Source organism: Caretta caretta, chromosome 14 (genome assembly GCF_965140235.1).
Source record: "Caretta caretta isolate rCarCar2 chromosome 14, rCarCar1.hap1, whole genome shotgun sequence".
NCBI lineage: Eukaryota > Metazoa > Chordata > Testudines > Cheloniidae > Caretta > Caretta caretta.
The window spans coordinates 13,525,330-13,550,043 of NC_134219.1; the positions used below are offsets into that span (position 1 = coordinate 13,525,330).

A 24,714-nucleotide genomic window follows, 5' to 3' on the forward strand; every position below is an offset into this window, starting at 1 on the left:
CGTGCTTACTGATGGCTGAATACACAGTCACATACCAAACAGGTATCTACTGTTACCTAAATACAACACACCCACACATACACCAGTACATGTACATATCTACAGCCAAGAGGCAGTATGGTCCAGTGGCTGCAGTGCTGGCTTAGGAGGTACGAGACCAGCGTTTTAGTCCCAGCTGTGCCACTGATCTAGTGTGTGACAGCCAGTAAGTCATTTCACTTCCCTGAACCTCAGTTTCCCTTCCTACGTGTCTATTTAGACTGTAAATTCTTTGGGAAGGGACTGTACAGTGGACAGCTGTGCAAATAATTGATTTTTCAATTCACTGGCCATACCAGAAAAATTGGGAAAAATTATTTTCGGGTTGAAATGTTTCAGTTTCCAGGTTTTTTAACTTAATAAAATCAAATTCAATTTCAAAACTAAAGGTCATTGCGAATTGAAAGGTTTTATTTCCAAATGTTGAATGGAAACTTTCTGACTTTCCCCCCACCAAAATGTTGTTTTTTCCCCAATGAAATAATTAAGGAAGTTTGACATGAATTCAGGAAATGGTTTGGTTGACCTGAATTTGCATTTTTTGACCAAAAAAAAAAAAAAAAAAAAAGGTTTTGGCCAAAAAATTTCATGCAGTTCTAGTACAATATGGCTACCAAATAAATAATAAAAATACAACGAGCAGAATACATTAAAACAGATGCTACGTTGCATGCCTACTGCTGGCTGAAACGCACCCCTATCCAGTACTGTATTGAATATTTCCAGTATTGAAATGCACCCCTATCCAGTACTGCTGCTGAATACATTCACTGGCATGCGAATACATATACTACTTAGGTTTGAGGGCCTCAGGCCGTAAAGGCTTTCTATAAACTCATTCATTCTTTAAAGTTCCTACAGGTGCAGAGCTTTGACGTGTTCATTGCCACTTTCTATACAGCTCTGTTTCCTTTCCATTACAGGTGTTGGACTGCTCCGTGGAAAAACAATCAATTTACCAGTCATATTAGAATACTCAGCAACCTGGAAAAGGTCCCAAGCCTGCCCAGCGCAGCCGCTGGACAGTGGTTATGTGATCTTAAACACGCTTTAATTTCTTCATACTCTATCCAGTACTTTCACACTGTAGCTAGTATTCAAGAACCATAGCTATAGTCCTGAGGGCGGCTGGGGAATGGGACCTTCTTTAAAAAGGAAATATGCACATAGTTAAAAACATCCAGGTCCTAATCTGACCCTCATGCCAGTGCAGCGGCAGGAACTCCAAGTGGCTGAGCTGAAGTGTGATTTGATGTGAAATAGTTGCGGGGGGGGAGGGGAAATCAGTGAATCACTCAGATGGGTCATTTCAGAAAATGACAGAACTGAAAGCCTAGGTTCTTAAGCACAAAACACTAACATATTTTAAAAAATGTAACACCCACCTCCCACAGCACTAGCTAAACTTACAAGGTCCATTGAAGTGGTTAGCAAATGGGGGGGCATTGTGTTTAGAACTCCTGGCCTCCTTTCTCTGTTCTGTGGTGCATTAAATGTGCACAGTGACTTGGTTCCCTTAATCTCAGCTTGACTCCCTATTGTTCCTTACCCCACCTACCACCCAGAGTGTAAGGGAGCCTTAGTTATAATTTAGAGGCTGTGGAGCTGTCTGACAGCATGAGTTAAAATAGGCCACTTTAAATTAAAAGCACTTTAAAGCAGGCCACTTTAAATTACATCCTCATGTTGGTTTCCTTGAAATTCTCCTCTTTTCTGGTCCCCTGACCTTCAAATGATACTAGCTTAGATTCCTATTCACTCTCTGAGATGTGGGGTACAAATTCAGAGGTAATATGCAGCGGGGAAATGCAAGTTGGTGAGTGACAGTCTAAGGGCCTGTCTACACTGGGAAAATTTTCTAATGCATTTTAAAACTCATTCAGCAAAACAGATTTTTAAAGCAGCTCAGTAATGGAATATCCCCATTTTACCGATAGGGAAGTGAAGCACCGAGAGACTATGGGTACATCTACATCTGAGGTATGTTTCCCAGTTCCCGTAGACATATCCACACTAGCTCTGCTTGTGCTAGTGCCTAAAAATAGCCACGTCCCTGCAGGTGGTGGCTCGGGTTAGCCGTACCCGTGGGCACAGCTAGCACGGGTGTGTCTGCACAAGCTGGGAATCACACAGACCAGCTCAAATGTCAATGCACCCTTTGTAACTTACTTGCTGAAGGTTGCTTGGGATTTCTGAGGCAGAACAGGATCTTTCAAGTCCCAAACCAGTGCCCTAACCCCTGGGCCCTCCTTTCTCTCTAGTAATCCTGGTAATTAGTGTGTCTATTCCCCCCTCCTCTAAGTGCCATTCTTTTGACCCGGCACCATAAAATATGTCCTGAGAGAATTTAGCCTAATATAGCCTGGCTCACTCAGGACTGGATGTGTGAAAAGCCCATGCCATAAATATTCATTAAATAAGCAAGAGATCTTAATATAGAAACTCAAAGTCAAGTACTCTTAAAGCCCCCTCATTTCTTTTCAAACAATCAGCCAATGAAGATAAATTTGGTGAGGTCGATCACTTGCACTTTCAGGCGAAGGCTGTAAATCTCACTTTGTAAAAGAAAAATCACAAGTTTCACTGTTTATAATCTCTGCAGAAAGACCTGGGCCAGCATTTCTCTGCCCTAATTCCCAGTCTCATAACTGTCAGATTAGGAAACTGCCGCGTATAAGCCTCCTGAGTTTACAGAAAAACACCTCTTTGCTCTCTGCCACCACTTTAATCGGATGAACTAATAAAAACATGATTCACTATTCATACCAAGTGCCTAGAAGAAAGGAAATGGGAACAGAAGTAGTTTCAAAAAGCCATCTAAAGAATCTTCCACTCACAGCCCCTGGGGTCCCTCCCTTACCTACCAACTTCATCTCATTACCCATAATTTACCACCTCTTTCCCCTCATAATCCTTTGGGCCCCACCTACCAGCCTATGGTGTTTTCAACATTGTCTCAGAGCCCATAGGGCTGTTCATGCTCCCCTGTGGTGTCCTTTGACAGTGGTAGCTCCTCAGAGTCACAACACTGGTGCTGGCAATGTCAATTGTTTTTAATGGCAGATAAAAGGAAGGAGGGATGGGGCAGATACGGGAAGGAACAAACTGGTAACCCTCCCCGGATGATGCCTGCACTTCATGAATGAATGAGGGAGGCAACCTAGTGACAGAGGATGTGGAAAAAGCTAATGTACTCAATGCTTTTTTGCCTCTGTCTTCACGAACAAGGTCAGCTCCCAGACTGCTGTGCTGGGCATCACAACATGGGGAATAGATGGCCAGCCCTCTGTGGAGAAAGAGGTGGTTCGGGACTATTTAGAAAAACTGGACGTGCACAAGTCCATGGGGCCGGACGAGTTGCATCAGAGAGTGCTAAATGAGTTGGCGGCTGTGATTGTAGAGCCATTGGCCATTATCTTTGAAAACTCGTGGCGAACGGGGGAAGGCCCCGGATGACTGGAAAAAGGCTAATGTAGTGCCAATCTTTAAAAAAGGGAAGAAGGAGGATCCTGGGAACTACAGGCCAGTCAGCCTCACCTCAGTCCCCGGAAAAATCATGGAGCAGGTCCTCAAAGAATCAATCCTGAAGCACTTACATGAGAGGAAAGTGATCAGGAACAGTCAGCATGGATTCACCAAGGGAAGGATCATGCCTGACTAATCTAATCGCCTTCTATGATGAGATTACTCGTTCTGTGGATGAAGGGAAAGCAGTGGATGTATTGTTTCTTGACTTTAGCAAAGCTTTTGACACGGTCTCCCACAGTATTCTTGTCAGCAAGTTAAAGAAGTATGGGCTGGATGAATGCACTATAAGGTGGGTAGAAAGTTGGCTAGATTGTCGGGCTCAATGGGTAGTGATCAATGACTCCATGTCTAGTTGGCAGCCGATGTCAAGTGGAGTGCCCCAGGGATCGGTCCTGGGGCCGGTTTTGTTCAATATCTTCATAAATGATCTGGAGGATGGTGTGGATTGCACTCTCAGCAAATTTGCGGATGATACTAAACTGGGAGGAGTGGTAGATACGCTGGAGGGCAGGGATAGGATACAGAGGGACCTAGACAAATTGGAGGATTGGGCCAAAAGAAATCTGATGAGGTTCAATAAGGATAAGTGCAGGGTCCTGCACTTAGGACGGAAGAACCCAATGCACAGCTACAGACTAGGGACCGAATGGCTAGGCAGCAGTTCTGCAGAAAAGGACCTAGGGGTGACAGTGGATGAGAAGCTGGATATGAGTCAGCAGTGTGCCCTTGTTGCCAAGAAGGCCAATGGCATTTTGGGATGTATAAGTAGGGGCATAGCAAGCAGATCGAGGGACGTGATCATCCCCCTCTATTTGACATTGGTGAGGCCTCATCTGGAGTACTGTGTCCAGTTTTGGGCCCCACACTACAAGAAGGATGTGGATAAATTGGAGAGAGTCCAGCGGAGGGCAACAAAAATGATTAGGGGTCTGGAACACATGAGTTATGAGGAGAGGCTGAGGGAACTGGGATTGTTTAGTCTGCAGAAGAGAAGAATGAGGGGGGATTTGATAGCTGCTTTCAACTACCTGAGAGGTGGTTCCAGAGAGGATGGTTCTAGACTATTCTCAGTGGTAGAAGAGGACAGGACAAGGAGTAATGGTCTCAAGTTGCAGTGGGGGAGATTTAGGTTGGATATTAGGAAAAACTTTTTCACTAGGAGGGTGGTGAAACACTGGAATGCGTTACCTAGGGAGGCGGTAGAATCTCCTTCCTTAGAAGTTTTTAAGGTCAGGCTTGACAAAGCCCTGGCTGGGATGATTTAATTGGGGATTAGTCCTTCTTTGAGCAGGGGGTTGGACTAGATGACCTCCTGAGGTCCCTTCCAACCCTGATATTCTATTCTATGATTCCTCTAAACATGTGTAAGAGCAGTGGTGGACTTGCTTGAATACAGTCTCAGAGTACATGGCATTTCCATGCTGCTTTTGGTCCAACATAGTTTCAATGAGGATGAGTCTACAGGAGCTTCTCACGTGCTACTCTAGCAGAAGTAGCTTTCCTAGGATCTTCCTTTCCCCAGGGCCAGGGATCTATTGTTTGGATTAAGCAGCATCTCCAGCAGCACTAAAAATAAAACTGCACATTCAAGGTACTGGAAGAGCTTTAGAGAGAGAAATGTTCCAGAGGAGGGTGACAAATTTGTGAAGGCATCCTGTCGCACACACAAAAACTGCACTTGCATGGGCAAATTTTAAAGGTGCAACTTATCATGGGCACCAAACTTGGTGAATCAGCCCTTAGCGGTTTCCAATGGAATAAGACCAAAATAATAGATTTATATATAGACGACATTTCTGTCTTTACCTTTAATTGCAAAAGGTTCTAAAAAGGGCAACAAAAATGATTAGGGTATGGGATAGCTGCCATATGTGGAGAGATTAATAAGACTGGGATTTTTCAGCTTGAAAAAGAGATAACTAAGGGGGGATATGATAGAGGTCTATAAAATCATGACTGGTGTGGAGAAAGGGTAAATAAGGTAGTGTAATTTACTCCTTCTCCTAACACAAGAACTAAGGGTCACCAAATGAAATTAATAGGCAGCAGGTTTGAAACAAACAAAAGGAAGTATTTCTTCACACAACACACAGTCAACCTGTAGAACTCCTTGCCAGAGGATGTTGTGAAGGCCAAGACTATAATGGGGTTCAAAAAACAACTAGATAAGTTCATTGACTATAGGTCCATCAATGGCTATTAGCCAGGATGGGCAGGGATGGGGTCCCTAGCCTCTGTTTGCCAGAAGCTGGGAATGGGCAACAGGGGATGGATCACTTGATGATTACCTGTTGTCCATTTCCTCTGAAGCACCTGGCATTGGCCACTGTCAGAAGACAGGATACTGGGCTAGATGGACCATTGGTCTGACCCAGTATGGCCGTTCTTATGTTCATCTATCAAAATGGGAAATATGAACTTTCCATCCTCTTCTTTATTTTGCCCCCCAGGTTCTTCAGAAACAGTCCCCAGATAATAATGAAAGAATGATGAGTCTCCAATACCATCAGACATTTTCTCTCCCAGCGGTACAGAAATATTCCAGTAAGCTCACCAATTGAAGGTGAAACAGCATGAGACTAATCCTACCTGTAGGACTGCAGAGTGCATTTCCATTAAATACATACTGAAAACAAAGGTTAGCCAGCCATATTGTATTAAGGAGTTCAGAAAGAATGTGCTGGTTTGAAGAGACACATTTAGCACACTGAGTGGGTCGGAGTCTTCCTAATGTTTAGTCACTGATGCGTTAATACCACAGGAGGACACTGGAATCTGGAATTATGTCTGCTCAGTTCGCAACTACCGTGCTGACACGGGGAGCTATAAACAGTGGAAGAAATGCCTTTGCATCCAACTGCAAGTGACTATACAAATAAGAAACATGTCAGAAAAAGAGAAAAGTAAACAACAAAAGCTCAAAGTGCAGGGGAGTTCCCAGAAAACACTGGCCATAGGACAGGAATTGTTCTACCCAGTTCTGATGTCCTGGAAACTTCCTGTGCATCACTGGTTAGAGGAACAAATGGAAAGGGCCTTGCTATCAGAACATCTCTCTCAGTCCTGTATCAGTGGAGGTCTGTTGGCTACCGTACATTCCTCCAGCGACTCGTCTAATGAGAGACTTGGTGTAACAAGGGTTTTACTGGGCGTAAGCACAGAGCCACCTAAGCTCTTCTACCAAAAGTCAACACAGAGCTCACCCACAATAACCCAACAGTCAGGTCTGTGCGCACAAGCCCCTGGGTAATATAGTCAGGGCCCAATTTTCAGAAGAGGCGATATCAGGTGCTTAGATGTCTATGTGCACCGCCCGAACTATGCATTAAATTGTTTGCAGCTACATCACTTGGGGTGAAAAAACAGAGACTGAGTGGAGATCCCTTTGAAAGCTGGGACCTCAGTGTACCAGAGGAGAAGAACATGGCAGCATCTTCTCCTCTTAAAGACTAGCTATGGGGACTAGATATGTGTATCATGGACAGGAAGCCTCTTGCCTTCAGGGACTAGGGTGTATGAGACAATAGGTTAGAGACTCCGAAATTAGTCTACTTTGGATTCACAGGACAGTTGCCACAGCATCCATTGGAGAAACAGGAGCATTCATTGTGAGCCGACCTCTCTAGGGGAGTGGGAATAAAACCTTCTTTCATGCCTGCAGTGGTGCTGACCCTTGCTGCGTGAACCCCAAAGTCTGTTGGCCATGGGCAACATTGCTGGGATTGCTGCGCTGGCCTAAAACTGAGGCTCTCTGCTCGTTCCCTGGACAGAAACAGTGCAAGCAATGCAAGCATCAGCGCACGGCCCGGCCCATGGGAGCACCTCGGGTTAGCTCAGCCTTTGGCCTCTTGGTTGAGATTGCCAGCAAGGGGTACTAGTTGGGATGAGCCTGATCCAAAGCCCTAGATCCAAGCACTCCAGATTTTTGGGTACATCTGCACTGGAACTTTATGACTTGGGCTCATCCCTGGGTTTTTTGTGATGTATCCTCCAGGAAGGTTGGTTGAGGCCACCAAACTGCTGTGAGATCCTGTGGTACAGATCCATCATCACTATTGGTCTGAGGAAGAGCCGAAGTCATGATCTAAAATAGGGAAGCTGGAGCATGCTGCAAGAGAACTAAAACCCCAAAATCCAAGGGCCTGTTGCTCACTTTCAGTAAGGCCCCTTTACATTGACAGTAATTGAGAGTCAGGCCACAAACCTCCCGCCCTTTCCGTCCGAACGGTTCCGAATGTCCTAGGGAGGTTTTCTATAGCAGGAGCTGCCACTGACTTGCAGGGCTACAATGCTTGGGTGGAAGTTACCCGCAAAGCGGAGATTCACCATGAGAATGGAACACTACCAGGCCTGATCAGTGCCGAGGTTTAGGAGTAAGCATTAGATTGAGACAATGTGTGTACTTGCGTGTACCAGATCTAACGTGATAAGAACCCATGAATGGTGCCAGATCAACAGGCCCCGGAGTTCTCTCTGCAGGCACAGTCCAGTTACAGCAGAAGCAGCTGAAGACTGAGATTTTCCATACTGTCCTGCCAACGGGTCTGCCTGGGAGGCGCCACCACTAAGGATAGGAGGTAGCTCAGCTTCCGTGGCCCATGAAATACACAGCCTCTTACTGAGACAGCCAAAAAGAGCATTATTGTGTGCCGGTTTGGGGAGTGGTTTGGGGTTTTTTATGAGGACACCTGCTCACTGGGACATGGCCTAATTCCCATCAGCTTCATTTCACGTAGGCCCGCAAACAGCCATCACATGGGGTCAACTTTTATGTCCACCAGCCTGGGCTGAATTCAAAACCAGCAACACAGAGGCAAAAGGCTCCCTATACCCCTCACCAAACCAGGGCTCCAACACTCGCTACCGCAAAAAGGAAGAGCCATTGAACAGCAATTGGTAAAAACATAGCCAGGCCTGGCAAGCAACTAAGCAGGGGTCAAGGTTAATCACGCGGCTCATGGTAAAAAAAATAAATAAATAAATCTCCCCCACAAGGCTACGAGAGCAGGAGAAGACTGTGCTAATGAAGTCTCCATGCTGAGCCCTCTCCCTCCAGGGAGCGTCTAGCTAGCCTCTGTACAACACAGAATGGGCTCTGCTCACCTGCTCGTGGTACTCGATCCCCATGCTGAGGGTGTTGATCAGAATGGCAATCATGATCCCCCGGCCAAAGTACTTGCTGTCCACGATCTTCCGGAATGTCTCGCACACCACTTTCCAGAAAGCTAGGATTTGGCTGGTTTTCCTTCCCTTGGTTTTCCCTCGCTGAGGGTCCCTCTGGTCGCTGTAGTGGACGTCTTGAGTGAATTCATACACCCCCTCGCTGTCCGAGTCCGCCGTCTCATTGTCCGTGAGCTCCAGGTCACGAGCCAGAGTCTTGATGCAGTAGGGGCAGCTGTCTGGGTTGCAGGAACCACTGTCCAGTTTCACACACTGGCTGGAAATTTTGCAAGAACTTTGACAGGCACCTAAAACACAAATAAGCTGAGGTAAGAGGAGTCTGTTCCCTGCATGCTGGGTCAGGGAAGCTAAGGGTTCAAATGACAGGAACTCCACATTCATTTTATTACCATGTGACGCTCTCTGTCTAGATCCTCCTTGTACAGGCTGACAGGAGTCTGGTTGGTCCCTAAGTCTGCATGAAGGCCAGAGAGAAATTATATTCTTGCTCCCTGTCTCAGCACTGGCCCTTTAAGAGGGAAAAGGCCAGGGCAGCTGTGGCTAGTCAGCTGATCACCAGCTGGGCTATCAGAGAAGGTGAGTCAGGCCTGAGAGTCAGTCCCAAAAGGGGCAGAGAGAGCTTTCACTGCATGCTCCCTGAGACTAGGGAAACGGGTCAGACAGGAGACCTGGGTAGTGGGAGCAGGAGCAGTAGGAAGTTCCCTGGGAGTGGTTGCTGTAGTGGGAACCTGCGGGAGGGAAAGAGTTTCCAGAGAGAGCGCCCTGGGAGGCCGTGCTCAGTGAACAGAGCACAGGAGAATCCTGCCATAGGCCCTAAAGCAGGAGGAATTGAGAGAGGCAAAGGGAAAACTCCCCTGGGAGCTATAGCCCAGGCTGGATGGAGGAGCTGTGTTTGTGAGGTTTTTGCCTATATTTGAGAAATAAAACTGCCTGGAAAAGAGACTCTGGGTGTGGCAAGGGGTCCTTTGTGGGCTGGGGACAAGCTATCACCTTACACATCCATAAAAGCTCAGAGCTTCTCTTTTAGACCTCAGGGGCTGTTCAGCTTCCTCACTCCCCTCTCCAAGATCCTAGCGCCACTCTGCTTTCTCACTAACAATATTATTTATTCCCAGTTCCACCCACAATTGGAGCTGGACCACATCTGTCAGCCAAAAAATGTGAAAATCAGTGACACCAGAACATTTCATGAATTCGTGTCAGTTTCGCCTGTTTGTTTCAATAAACAACAAAAATTCCGAAAATGTTGAAACCTTTGGTCTTTTCATTTTGAAATTTTCTTCACATTTATTGAAAAAAAAGCCCAAACTGGGCATGGCATTGAAACGAAACATTTCATTGTGGGGAGAATGAAACATTTAATTTGACACAAAATAAAAGAAAACTTTTAAAGAAACATTTTGATTCACCAGAACTGTTGAAATATTTTGTTTTTGATTTGACCCGCAATGAAATTTCATATTGATTTTTCAGAATTGCCAGGGAACCAAAAAAATCAGTTATTTGCTCAGCTATACCCACTCTCCTTTTCTTATCCTTGGTCTGTGGGGGCAGGATCCACAGATCAGGATCTGTCCTTTAGAAGTGTTTAGAAAGCACATAGCGGGCATTACAGCTAACAAATAAATAACAAGGCCCGATGCCTGTTCTAAGCATCTCCCAATTTCAGGAATTATTCTCTTATAAACCCCAGTTGCTTAGATTCCCCCAACCCTTGTACTGCACGTCCCAAGCAGGTTAAAGAGGGTCATGCAGAAACATTATACTCCAAGGATCTTCCCTTTATATACTAAGTGGTTTTCTGCTGCCCACAGTGAGACATTTTCACCAGCCAAGGGATCCTTACCACCTCATTATACCTTTGGCTATTAGGGCTAACAGAAAGCAATCAGCTCCTCCAGAACCTGGAGCGTTAGGTGTTGTAATTAGAGACAGTGCAGGAGCCAGCGAGTGACTTTCATACTCCTGCTGTTTGCTGATACTTCAGAATTACTAGCTTCCCCCTAAACATATGATTCTCAAATCGTTCCTCACAATGGCAGCTCCCAGCTGACAGATGGTTCCTTCACTTGACTGTACAGGCAGGATATGCTTCTATCATAGCTGCCTGCAAGAGGAACAGGACGTCTGCATGCTCATGCCTGATGCAGCCACAGTATCACCATCCAGGTTAGGTGAAATAAAAACCAAGCTCTCCCACCCCCACCTCAAAACCTTTGCCCATTTTCAGAGCCCAACTCAAATAACTTGTGGGGTTCTGGAATGACTGGAAAACCTTGTCCACTTCACACACAAGGTTCCAGTCAGGAGGGCGAACTGGAAAGGTTAAAACAGAGCGAAAGGCCATTGGTTTTGGGTTTTTTTGTTTTACTGGGACAGAAAGTGGACTTGCCAGAAAGCGGACTTGCCAGAAAGCTTCTACTAGAAGGACTTCCAGACCCCAGAGGCTGAGAGAGTTTGAACAAGGTTTGGCTATGTTCCCAAACCGCAGAGTGTAAAGGGGGAAGTAATGTCGTACAGAGAAGGTCTTAGACTGGGATTCAGGAGACCTCGGTTCAGTTCCTGGCTCTACCACAGACTTCTGGCGAGATTCTGAGCAAGTCCCTTGGGACCTGATTTTCAAACTTGCTGAGCCCCGCAGTTGTCATTGCCTTGACTTAGAGTTGTAGGTGATCAGAACCTCTGAAAATCAGGCCCAGAATCTCTCTGAGCCTCAGTTCCCTCTCTGTACAATGGGGATAACCGTACTCATGGGTGCATTATGGGGATAAATTCTTTCCAATCTGTGAGGCACTCAGATACTACAGTAATGGGGAGCAATATAAGCACCTAGAGAGGCAGCTCTCCAAACCCAAACCAAACATCAAAGAGTGGGCAGTACAGCCAGCACTGAGGGCAGTGTTCTGCCTACAGATGGGCCAGAACACCCCTGCGCTTTGGGCAAGTTGAGATCCAGATCTGCACTTTGTGGCTTGGGCCCAGCTCTAGTCTGATTAGGAAATGCGATGATTTGAGGTGGTCAGTGGGACTGGGGAGAAGAGCTAGGCGAGACAAACTCTTACGAAAAACACAGATTTCCTGATAGTCCATTGCCCTAGGTGTTTGCTGGTGCAAAGCTGGGAAACAGAGACTTCCACTCAGGATCTGAACTCAGGATGCATTTTGCAGGCGGGAAGATTCTGACTTGGCCTTACCTGGAAAGCCAGCTCCTGTACCTGTACTGCGGACTGAAAAGAATCCTGGAAAGATTCAGTGGAAAGAAAAAAAAAATTGGGACTTAGGTCTTATTTCTGGAATGCAACCAAAGGCTGACCCCCAGCTCCAGCACTCACCAGTACTCTGGGTCTCCAGGAGCTTGTGCATGGTGCTGTACGGCCCAGGAGGGATATTAAGGTTGGTTAGCGTGCTGGCCCCAGGGTTCACTGTAGAATCTGCTACATTTTTCTCTTTCAGCATCTCATGGGAGGTGCTTGGGTGTACGGTGGGATAGACCTTGTTGCCAACCACATTCTTGGGGAGCACCTCTGGGCTTGGTAAACTCAAGCCAGGCTGAAGGAGGGATGACCTGCAACGGACAGGCTCAAAGTGGCAATCTGCATGATAGATGCTGTGCACGGACTCTGCAGCAGCATTGGGGGCAGAATGGGGATTAGATGTTGCGGGAGGGAGCATGAGCCTGTTGGTGCCATTGTGGAGTGAGCTGGTTTCCACATCGCTGATTTCAGGGCTGGCGCGTGGTGCCCGCAAGTTCCCATTTCCCAGGTGGTAGTGGTGGTGGTGGTGGTGGTGATGGTGAATCAGATGGTGCACTGATGACCTTTTCCTCTGCCGATGTTTGCACGGCTGCCTCTCGGCCCCACTCTTATTCCTCGGGCTGGAGAGGAGACCCAGTTTGAACCCTGCCTCTCTATAGCCTTTGACCACCTGTTTGCTGGCCTTACGGGCAATGTAAACCAGATATTTGAGAAGTTCATCATAGCAGCTACCCGGCTCCGAAAAACTGGCCAGCGTGCTGGCATTGGATAGGTAGCGGACCCGCTGCTCCTTCATCAGCTGGCTCTCTCGCTGCTTTGTCTCAGAGAACTGGGTGGCGATGACCACTAAGCACAGGTTGATCATGAAGAAGGAGCCCACCTAAAGGAGAACAGAAGATGCCATCAGCCCAAGAGAGAGGGTGGCAGGGTATGTGTGTAATGACTTTTGATAGCTGCTACCACAATGGAAACAAAAGGACCCCAAACAGGGATCAGAACCTATCGTTCTAGTCAGTAGAGCTGGCCAACACTTTTCAGACAAAAGGTTTTTTTTCCCCCCACCAAAAAATAAATAAATGCACATTTGGGTCTACCAAAATATTTTGCAAAGTTGTGCCGAATTTGCTAAACGGTTTTGGCTGGAAAAAATAGTTGAAACAAAACATTTAGATTTTTCTATTCAAAATGACTTTGCATTTCAATTATGCTTCAATTTTATTTTGGAAAAAAAAAAGTTAAAACCCTTTGAACAAAAGATTTCATTTTGAGTTGAACCAAATGGGTTTCCTTGATGCAAAACATTTTTTTTGACATTTACATTTCTCTCCAAAAATTGAAAAGTTTTGTTCTGGGTCAACTAGAATAATGTCTGTCCCCCGCCCTTTTTTTTTTTTTGTTTGGCCACTGAACCAAGCAATCAGTTGTTCGCACAGCTCTTCTAGACACTGAACAAACAAATAACACAGCTTGTCTCTGCCCCAGGTTGCTCAAAGGATAAGGTAGGATATTGCGGACAGGTGAATAAATGTGTGTATGTGTGTGTTAGTTGTAAGGGTGATCTCAGGAATCGCACATGGTCACTAGTTTAGCCAAAGACAGATCACGGTGGTTTGCAGGCATCACAGCAGAGATGGGTTTTAAGCAGGGATCTGAAAGAAGATGAAGTGGCAGCTTTGTGAAATCTGTTGCGGGACGTTTTCCCCCAACATAAGGGAGAGGACAGGAGACAGTGTGACGGTGCTTGTGGGAAAAGCAGGCGATGGAGGTTGGCGTCATTGACGGAGCAAATGGTCGGGTGGACACACAAGAAGAAATGACTTTCACAAGGTAAAGCAGGGCCATGCAGAGGAGGAGCTTAAAGGTGAGGATAGAAGCACCTTGTGCTCGGTGAGGAGGTGGTGGTGGCAGCCAGCAGAAGGACACAAAAAGTGGGGGTGAGAGGGCCATGGATGTGGGTGTGTGTGTGAAAGTGTAGGAGCGCTGGACACATCTGACACTGATACACCATAGGCAAGGGCTAATATTTCAGCAAAGAGTAGACATCACACCCTGACTCACTCACAGGGTGGGCGGCCCCCTGTCCTGTCTGCCTTGAGGGGCACGCAGGAGACAGCCTCTCAGAATCTCCACTGTGGGGCCTCCCACGCCAGGTCTCCACGGGTGACGTCATATATCAAAGAGGAGGGAAAGTTTATTTTGACTAAGAGTTTGCTTTTTTTTTTTTTTTTTTTAATATCCGAGGTCCTCTTTGGGGTTTTGTTTTGTATTTTGTATTTTGTTTTATGTCTCAGCAGACACTGCTTGTAATTATCACAATTAACTGCATTAGAATGAAAGCACTGAGCCCTTTTGATAGGAGGCTTTTTCTTCTGGCAGCGTGTGGGTGGCTTGTGAAATCTTTGTTAACAGGATTTATGGGGATATTGTTACTCAAGAGCATCAGCTGTCTGTAGCCAAGGATTTGATATTTGATTCCAAACTTGGGTTTCATTAGATTCTGTGTTGTGTAGATCATGGGCACTATTCCACCTTGATTAAAAAGAGCAACCAATCACTTCTCAGTCTTGCATTCTCCCCAGTCCCCCGTAATACACAACAGCACAGGCTATCAATGCCTTGCTCTGCATTGTCTTTGGAATGCACAGAGCATACGGATCTGTTGCAGAGCAGAAGGAACGATCACTGAGTAGGAACAGAAACCCTTTGAGGACTCTGAGAACTAGTGATAGACTAAACAGCCTTTAACCTCTAGGTCACCGGTTCAAATCCAGGACTGGGTTGGTAACGACTATGAATGAGCACAATGGTGTTTGGTGGCCAATGTGCAGTGATTCTGGTGGCCTTGGTCCATGCCTAACAGGACAGGAGTCCACAACACAGAAGCTATCCCAGGGGGCAGTCTCAGCAGTCTCCAGAGATGTGGGCCTCAGCAGGTTGGGATTGAGACACAACTGAGCATGTGTGCTGCACTGAGGGCTTCAGCCTCCAGGACCATCAGTCTGACACTTTCCATCAAAGTAGGAGCGATGGTGTTTTCTTGTGGGTGGAGCCTTTGACAGGCACCATGTACCCCAAGAGTTCGAGCAGGCCGACACCTTTCAGCGGCAGGAAACTCACTTACTGTTTCATTTACTTTTTTTTTTTTTTTTTTTTAATAAAAAGGCAAAGAGGAGGAGTCTACTGCAAAAAAGGAAGAAGGATGAGGAGGGTGACGTATTGCCGAACAGGAGGAGGCAGACCCACTGTAGAACAGGAGAACTTATACTTACTTCAGTTCTCGTCTCCAGCAAAATACAGCTAGATGTACAACTACAGCAGAAATTCACCCCCACGCAACATATTTCACCCCTTTAACAAGGGGAAATGGGGTTGTTCCAATGTATGTAAAACTCATCTGCAGGTCCTCCAATGAGTTGGTTTCCACCTCTCCCAGCCTGGATTAAGTGCTACCTCCAACACCCTTCCTGCCCACTCTTCCCATTCACACCACTACGTCCTTCCCTGTACGCCTGAGCAAAAGGCATGCTACCCACTGGGCGGGCTGAGAGATCACTCACGATGATCAGAAGGATGAAGTAGATGAAATTGTAGAAGGAATGAGCATCCATGACGAAGTACATGATGTCCACCCAGCCCTCCAGCGTGATGACCTGAGAGAGGCAGGAGAAAGAACAATCAGCTCACCAGTCACCACCCCCATAGGCCTAAGCACAGGAGGAACAGCACTCATGCCCTTCGCACTGGTCAGTGACAATCTGGTTGCACCAAGGCCATGTACTACAGCTCAGAGGGAAAAATCCTGCTCCCTGAAAGTCAGTGGCAAAAATTCCAATTAACCTCAACGGAGCAGCGTTTGGTCACCCAAGTTTTGTAGCTCTAAAATAGAGTCACGCTGAGGAGAAGGACGTAAACCAATCTAACACAGTCTGCTCTCACTGCAGCTGGAAATGGCCTTTTCCTACCACCTCTTGGGCCAGATACCTGCTTAAAGTAGCACCTTGCTCTTGGTCTCAAATACACTGGTATGTTTCAGTGTGGGATGAGCATAGTATAGAATAGTGGGATGGATTCATTGTGCTTACAAAGGTTCATACACCATTTGTTAACATGCTTATTTAATGCCACTCAAAGTGGTAATTGGAAACATACCTCATGTTAAAAAGCCTTATGGCAATGATGCTTCCAGGGTCCCAAGAGCTGACGATGCAAAGAAAAGTGATGCACAAACTGAGTTGGAAGGAAACTCTTGGGTGAAATTTACCGCTGTGCAGAGAACCTGCAGAAAAGCCTGTATACCTCTTAAATCCCAGTTAATCCCTTCAATTGAATTTAAATGGTGCATAGACCTTCTACACAGGAGTGGATTTCCCTCCAAGTGAGGAAGGCTTCTTCAGACTGGACATCAAATTGCCCTCCTGGCAGCCTATGGGGCTCTTGCATTACTGCTCAAGGAGTGGAATAGCTATAGGAGAGCAGAGCTGGTCCTGCAGATACTTGTGAACCTAGCACTGATCAAGGTAGATTTGACCTGACCTGTGAGTACTCACTCTCAGCGGGGGTGAGAATGGGAGCCTGCCCACCGTGCTCACCTGAAATATTGCGATCCATGCATATCCGATGTTGTCAAAGTTGATGGCTCCTTTGAAGGGGTTGTGCTCCCCAGCCGAACAGTTGGTGTAATACTGGTTCCAATTGACGCAGGAGGTGTTAGTGGTGTCGTTATAGGCGTAAAAGTCCAGGGTGCACTCCAGGCCTTCTTCCCTCCGTGTCGGGATACTGCGGCAGTAGCGCATTCCATTCTCCCGAGGCTGGGAGCAGATGAAGGGATTTTCATCCTCATTCTCTGTCTGATAGTATCTTTCCATCTCTACTGTGTAGGGCCTGAAAGAGACCAGACAAGGGTGGGTTTTGCACAGTGACTAAAGGCAATCTGTCAAGAGAACAACAACAACAGTAACACTCAGGTGTCTAACAGCTTTTATCCAGGATCTCAAAGCATTTTACCGAATGATTGAATTCACCCTGCAGAAGCCCTCTGATGTGACTTCATATTATTAAGCCCATGTTGGGAAACTAAGGCCTGGTCTACCACTTAAAAACTAGATTGACCTAGCTACACTGCTAAGGGGCATGAAACATTCATATCCCTGAGCACCGTAGTCAAGCCGGCCTAACTCCCAGAGTAGATGTGGCTAGGTCAATGGAAGAAGTCTTCTCTCAACCTAGCTACCGCAGCCTGGAGGGGAGGATTAGCTAAACCCCTTCCATCAGTGTAAGAAGTGTCTACGGTATGGTGCTACTGTAGCACGGCTGCACTAATGTAACTGTGCCTCTGTAGTGTCTGTAGTGTAGACCTGGCTTGGGGCAAAGAGAGGCAAAGGGACTTGCCTAAGGTCACTCAGAGAGTCAGTGGCGGAGCCAGGAAAAGCTCTCAGGGATCATGACTCTTACTCTGCTGTTACAATCACTAGCATGCACAGCGTCTCTTCACCTACTGAATGGCAAGGAAAAAAAGAGAAACAGCAGAAAAAGAAATAAAGAGGGGGGAGGAGGAAGTGAGAGAAATAGTTTGGACACATTGCGCCAAATTCCACTCTTAGGTGCCATGGTGTAACTCTGGAGTAACACTGCTAATGTTATTGCAGAAGAGTAACTCCACCCAGATGTAGTCCTGGTTTACATTGGTGGAACAGAGAGCAGCATGTGGCCCACAAATTTTACATCCTTTATGAAGTTGTTGTCACTGAAGTCAGATGGGAATCAGTCTGTTAAGGCCAATTTATCTTCTGCCCTCCCAGAGTTGCTGAGAACATCTGTGCAGCAGGAGAATGCATTGCTTGGATAGACTCCTTCACAAGGCAAGCACCACCCAAGGTTCCCTGCACCACTGTTAGCTCTCTTGCTCAGGGCTCAAGGTGACAGTTCAATGTCAGACAAGCTGAAAATTCCCTCCAAAGGTGATCCTGGAACAACAAGCAAGTCCAAATCACATGCTCCAGGGGAGACAAAACAGCCCCGTGGTCAGCTGGAAACTAGCTTATTCTTGCTCAATAAATGGCTATTTCCTTAATGCCACCTGGACTCCCACTAAAGCTTGCAAAGCTATTTTTAAGCCTAGTTCGGCCCAGTTAATTCCTGCAGAATTGCCTTTAATACCATCCAAAGCTTAGCTAAAGTCCTGGAATTCTGGTTCAATTAAACAGCACCCAGACCAGTAGCTGCATTGGCTTTACCCAACTGCAAAACAGTTCATTTGCTCTATTACCCATTTACCTAAAGGGCCTTTCCATGTTAATGAAACTCCAGCTCCCCTCCCAGAGAATGAAACCTACAAGAGGCATGACACACTGTTCAGAGCTGAAAAGGAGAGGACTGAGATTCTCCCATTACCTCTCGGCATGGATGTAACAACTTGATCAACTCCTGGAATTTTACAGGCAAAATGATTCATGGGCAACCTACAACATTTCAGGTCCTGTGTTTTGCATCTGGACCTCACCCCTCTAGTAGTGAGAGCATAGTTATATTTACTGTAGTTCTGTTGTGTCTCTTTTGATGTTTTGGACAGCGGTTCTTTAAGAAGAATCATAGAATATCAGGGTTGGAAGGGACCTCAGGAGGTCATCTAGTCCAACCCCCTGCTCAAAGCAGGACCAATCCCCAATTTTTGACCCAAATGGCCACCTCAAGGATTGAACTCACAACCCTGGCCTTAGCAGGCCAATGCTCAAACCACTGAACTATCCCTCCCAATAAAGAATACTAAGGCTCTGGTTCTCAGCCTGGGAGTTGACACTCCTGGAGTTTAGTGAATCGGTATCAGGGCATCATGACCACCTTGCCCCAGGCTAGATCAAGACTAGGGGAGAGTGGAGTTGGAGGCGTCCCAGTCTGGAAAAGGTAGAGAACCACTGTATTAGGGGATATTCAGAATGTCAGTAAGGTACTGAAAGCGTTAATACTCCAGGCAAGTGGTCTGGCCAAGAATAAGTTAGAAATTGGAAGCCAGCAAACAAAGTTTGATCAGAACAGTCCCTTCTGGCCTTAAAAATTGATGAACATGAATAGCTCTTTGGGGAGGGACTGCATCTTCCTGTGTGTTTGCACAGCCTACAGCATAATGCAGGCTATGCTCAGTGCAGTTATCTGGTTGGGATCATTAGATACCGGTTGGGCTACCGCAATAAAATAAATAGTCATAGCTGCTGAATGGGGCTTAGGTCTCAGTGTCTTGGCACATGCAGAAAAGGTCACGCAGTAATTGCATGCTGAAGCTGGGAAGTCTGAGCGATCTCTCTCTCCCAGGTTTTCCTATCCAGCAGGGTGGTATCTAAGCACTCTACAACAATTAAAGGCAGTGCTCCATGTACCTGAAATGGCACTGTTGTCACAACCTCCTTTGTTCCTGCGGGGCATATCTGGGGGGTGGAGTTTGGGAGTAGGGAATATTTAGGGCTGTTGATTTTTAAGGGAGCATGGTCCTGTCTTCTGTGACCCTCCATCCTTTGGATTATTTGTATACTGCTATTGTATATACAAAAAGAAAAGGAGTACTTGTGGCACCTTAGAGACTAACCAATAAGGTGCCACAAGTACTCCTTTTCTTATTGTATATACTGTTATGCAAAAGGGGCTAATGTCTTGCCCATTAGGGGTCATTTGATTCATTAGCACCCAGAACCTTGTTAAAGAGATAGCGTGGGCTGATTGGCTGAATCGCTCTCCTTTGTCTGGCAGTGAAAGCGCTGAGGTATTTTTTGTAGGCAAAGCAGCTGCACAAAAGGAGAGCTGATGCCCCCTGGCTCACCTTTGAAAGCTATGTGGTCCCAGAGAAGCTTTGAGACAGGGGTTTCCCAGGTACAAATGTCCTGGGGCAGGAAGAGAAAACCATTTGTTAAGCAACTGAGATTTGGGGGGGGGGGCATGTCTATGCTCTGGCTGCTACATAGGCACAGCTACCGTGCTGTAGCTATGCCACTGTACTGTCACAGTGCAGACAATTCCCATAGTGACAGAAGAGATTTCCCATCACTGTAGGAACTCCAGCTCTGCAAGTGATGGCAGGTAGGTTGACGAAAGCATTCTTCCATTGCCCTAGCTACGTCTACACTGGGGGCTTGGTCGGCGTAGCTACGGTGCTCGAGGGTGTGGAATTTCTGTAGCTGTTAAGTGTAGACTAGGTCAGAGAGACAGAAGCGAAAGGTAGCTGCTTCTGGGACAGGACAGAGGTGGGTGTCATACCTGAAGAGAGCAAGCTGCCTGTGTGCAGTCTGTGACCACCTCTGTTCAAGGAAACAGGACTCGTGTACATTTGGTAAACATACACATTACGCAAAGAAACTGCCGGACTTCAAGTCACCGATTTCTGCTCCAAATGCAGAATTGTCCTGCAAGGCCTAAAACTGGCTTCCGCTCAAAGGGGCAATAATGCACTGATTTGGGTGAAATCAACTTGGTTTGCATGTTACCGTAGAACTTGCAGGGCCTGATCCTGTCACCCTCGCTCACACTGAGTAACTGCACCACTTGCAGAGGAAGGTAGTACCCAGCCTGAGTAACCTCCTGGTTGCTTTATGCTAGTTTGTGCTGATTTATGTATTTCTTGAGTTTTTCATCCTGTTTACAAAAATTGCAAAACCTGTTAAGCCCAGAGCAAATACGTGACTGGAGAGTGAGTGTGAAAAGCTTTTGGATTAGAAGAGCAACACAACACACCATAGAATGGGAAAATGGGCAGACGGAGAGATGGCATGAACCTCCCACCTGAGATCCCATCACCACAGATCTTCCCACAAAGGGGCATTACCAGCGGGGAGATCTCAGTCGCTAAGTACCAATAGGCAGAAACATCAGGCCAGTATCTCTCAGCTACGAATATCCCAGCTTATACCCACTAACATCCTTACAGGCAGGCAAGCAGGACTGGTCTATGCCAGTGGTGGTCAACCAGGGGTCTGGGACCCGCTGGGGGGCTGCGAGCTGGTTCCAGGGGGGGTCTGCCAAGCTGGACCGGCATTAGACTTGGTGGGGCCCAGGGCAGAAAGACAAAGCCCCACGGCATGGGGCTGAAGTTGAACCCTGAGTAACTCCGCTTTGTGGGGCTCCCTGTGGTGGGGAGTCATGGGCAATTGCCCTGATTACTATTCCCCAACACTGGCCCTGCCTTGTATACACATAAGAACAGTTGTTGGGGCACAGGTGGGCTGTGGAGGTTTTAAATAGCCGGGGGGGGGGGGGGGAAGGGCTCAGAAAGAAAAAGGTTGGTAACCCCTGGTCTACGTTATGAGCACTACAGTGGCACAGCTGATGCTGCAGTAGCACCATAATCTAGATGCTTCTTACAACGGGTGTTTTTTTCCCCTATCTCTGTAGGTAATCCACCGCCCTGAGCGGATTCCCTTGACCTAGCCACGTCTACACCAGGGGTTAGGTCAGCATAGCTATGACTCTCGGGGGTGTGAATACATAGCAGTAACTATGTCAACCTAATTTATAAGGACAGACCAGACCTCAGTCTATGACCCTCAGCCACTTACCTTTTGACATACTAATAAGCCTACAGTTAGCTGAGGTTCCCCAGTCACTAATTTCCCAGTTAAGGTCCCTTCCCAGTCTATCCATCTCATCTGTCCCTCAGGCACTAGCCTCCTGATACCAGCTGAGACTGGCTGCCTGTTTCCTCAGCCAGGTGGAATTCCTCAATCACTGATCTCCAGGCCGAAGAGTCTCACATTTACATTGTATTTCTGTAATCTGGGACATTACCATTCCTTGCATTACATCAGGATCAGAGATTCCCACTAGACACATAGGTCACATTAACAGAGACGTACTGCAGATACCTATTTTAATGCCAGAGGTTTATTAGACTGATGTATTGTTAAGCTCATTCCTCACTGAGCTGAGAGAGCACCTGCCTCTGGAGCATTCCTTTCATGAAACCCATGAAGACATTCAGTATCAGAGCAGTGGTGGTTCCTTACAGCCAAGTCCAGGTCCCACAGCAGTCAATGGCACATTCCTATTGGCTTCAATGGAAGGGGGAATTGACCCTTAGACAGGTTTCGATCGGCCTCAATTCCCAGGCCAGGTGGGGAACCTTTATTCATACTTACAGACTGAAGTTCTCAGGTAGGAAGCAGCGGTTTCTGAGCAACCCTGCCCACAGCTGGACTCCCACGATGCCAAAGATAAAGAAGACAAAGAAACAGAGGAGGAGGACGTTCCCCAGCATGGGCAGTGTGTCCAAGAGCAGCGTGACAAGGATGCGCATACCTGAGGCAAAGGGGGAGTGGCCTTTAAATTTCCTCATTCCTCACATTCAGGCTAAGCTCTCCCCACCCGGTCCCTTCTAAAGTGGCCTTCCGCCCACTCACTGCTCAATTCCCTTCTGCAACCTCCCCACTGTCTTCCCACCCAATGTCCTTTTCGCCCTCGGGTGTCTTCCAGGCACCTACAGCTCTCCCACTCATCTCTAAATTCCTGCAAGGGACCTTGGGACTTTCTCCCTTTAACCCTACATGCTGCCATCAGCCCCACCTCTTCACAGTCACCATGGTATCTAACCCACAATCCTTCCACACCCACTTCTTCCCCTTTGAACTCCTCCCCTTCCTCTCAAAATTCTCCTTTTCTAACTTGTCAGCTTAACTTTCTTCTTTCTTAACCTAGACTGAACTCTGCCATTCACCTGTAAGCTCCTCCTACTCACATTACCTCTAGAGTAATTCTAGAGCGTTCAGCATAAATTAAAATCTCCTTCCCTTCCTAATTCTTCTTATCTCCTCTAAATCCCTTCTCCTCTTTAAAATACAGGACTTCCGATGGCAGTTCATTCCTACAAGTTCAGGAACATTCAGTTCTGTACCAAAGACAAATTGATGGCGACTCCAACTTGACATTTACACAAAAAAATTGATTTCGTCCGACATCTCTGTAATATTCTGCTCATCTCTCTTTCCCTCTCTCTTCTCTCTCTCTGTATCTCTTGCATTCATTCTCTTGCTTGTATTGATCTTTATTTAAGGAAACCTTCACTGTGGCCTCTTTTACTTTTGGTACCTGAACAAGCCTTTTTCATTGTTACACGATGCTGTCGTCTCCATCCAGTCCACTCTGTCCCTCCTCTGACTGGATAAGCCTCCCTGCTCAACTCCTAAATAACAAACAACCTTCTCTAGTTCTTGCATTTATCACCTATCAGAACTCTTTCTTCCATTCCCACCTTATGTTTCTATCCTGCTCTAGCTCCACTACATAGGAGATGGGATAAATCACCCAGGATTTGCAAATACATTAAGTGAATTACATCCACAGTTAGACAGCGGCAGATAAATTCCACCATCCATCAATTCTGCAGGGGGGAAAAATTACAAACAGGGTTCTGAAGCTACCGTAATGATAAAAGCAGCAGCAAACAGCAAAACCAGATTATGTTTAATGGACAGGATCAGAAAAATAATTACAACCTAGGAATTTCCAAGATCGCTGGACAGAGTGGGGGCCAAGTAGCTCCCGTTGAAGAGACAGCCTAGTTCAACCAGCTGGGCTGCCTTTCTGACTGAGATTTAATTTGGCTGATAACCATGGTGAATTAGATACTTTCTATGTGTCTGGAATCCAGTGTATCTTTTCCAGTGATGTTGCATCGCATTTAGTACATATGATTCTTAGAATTTATGAGTGGGACCGAGTTTATTATCTACCTACCTGCTGGTATTATCTTGCTGCCTATCCCTGTATCATCTGAACGCCTTCCACTTAAAATCAATAGCAATACCAAAATCCCTGTGGGCCACATGGAGTCTCCAGCAATGACATTTCTGTCTTCTTAGGGCCAAAACTCTACTTGGGGTAGGTTCGTTTTTTGCTGGTGTTTGGCCACAGAAGGGGCTGTTTCTATTGTGGAGCATCACTTCTGGGGAAAGGAAGGTTTCGCATAATTTTTTAAAGACAATAAGGAACTTGGTGAGGGCCATAGCATCATTTAACTCCCAGAAAGACAAATCATGAATTCTCAATCAGCAGCTCGCATCCACCTTGCCCTTCCCATGTTGCTAAATAGGAGGACGGTCCCACTGTGCAAAAGGTTGAGAATTGCTGATTTACACAAATAACATGGCCCTAGGGGATCCTAAGTAGCGACTCGCTTGTCTCTATGGGGAAAGTTACTGGCACACAACTATACTGGTATATCACTTTGAAAGCGGTATAACCTAAATGGAAAAAAGGCTCTCTTATTCCAGAATAAGAGTGTCTACAGGGGAAGCTATACCATAGCTACAGCAATATAATCATTCTTGTATAGTTCTGCCTATACATTCCCCTGTGTAAACAAGTCCTAAGAAGCGAAGGAAGGCAAGATGCAAAGCTGCTGCAGCAGAGCTGAAGATGTGGTCCACAGTGTATCCTTGAACTATTGTAACAATACAAGCACGGCAAGCGCTCCCCACTCATGATCTATACCCGCCCCCCTCCAAACACACAGACCAGATCAGTCACACCCCTCAGTGCCTTTCACATTACACACCACTCCTTCCCCCAAACGAACTTTTCATCTCCTTGCAAAGTGATTCAGAGAGGAGCTCCCTAGCAGGGAGGCGGCAGTGTACCAGATAAACAAATGGAACAGTGTGGCTGGTCTTTGACTATCAATTCGCTCCTGTTTCCAAAGATGGTTAGATGGATGGACTATTCATTAAAACCAGCATGG

The 24,714-nt window shown here is 46.5% G+C and overlaps 1 protein-coding gene across 13 annotated transcripts in view; it reads right to left on the reverse strand.

Annotated features, from left to right (window-relative positions):
• CACNA1G (calcium voltage-gated channel subunit alpha1 G) overlaps positions 1–24,714 on the reverse strand; it is a 285,359-nt gene that overhangs the window by 113,149 nt on the left and 147,496 nt on the right. For all 13 annotated transcript variants that reach the window (XM_075119254.1, XM_048817865.2, XM_075119253.1 and 10 more), the window contains exons 5-9: positions 22,118–22,277; positions 16,592–16,883; positions 15,560–15,652; positions 12,081–12,882; positions 8,671–9,035 (exon numbers count right to left, since the gene is read on the reverse strand). In XM_075119254.1, coding sequence (XP_074975355.1) covers positions 8,671–9,035; positions 12,081–12,882; positions 15,560–15,652; positions 16,592–16,883; positions 22,118–22,277 — 1,712 coding nt within the window. The remainder of the gene's footprint in view (positions 1–8,670; positions 9,036–12,080; positions 12,883–15,559; positions 15,653–16,591; positions 16,884–22,117; positions 22,278–24,714) is intronic.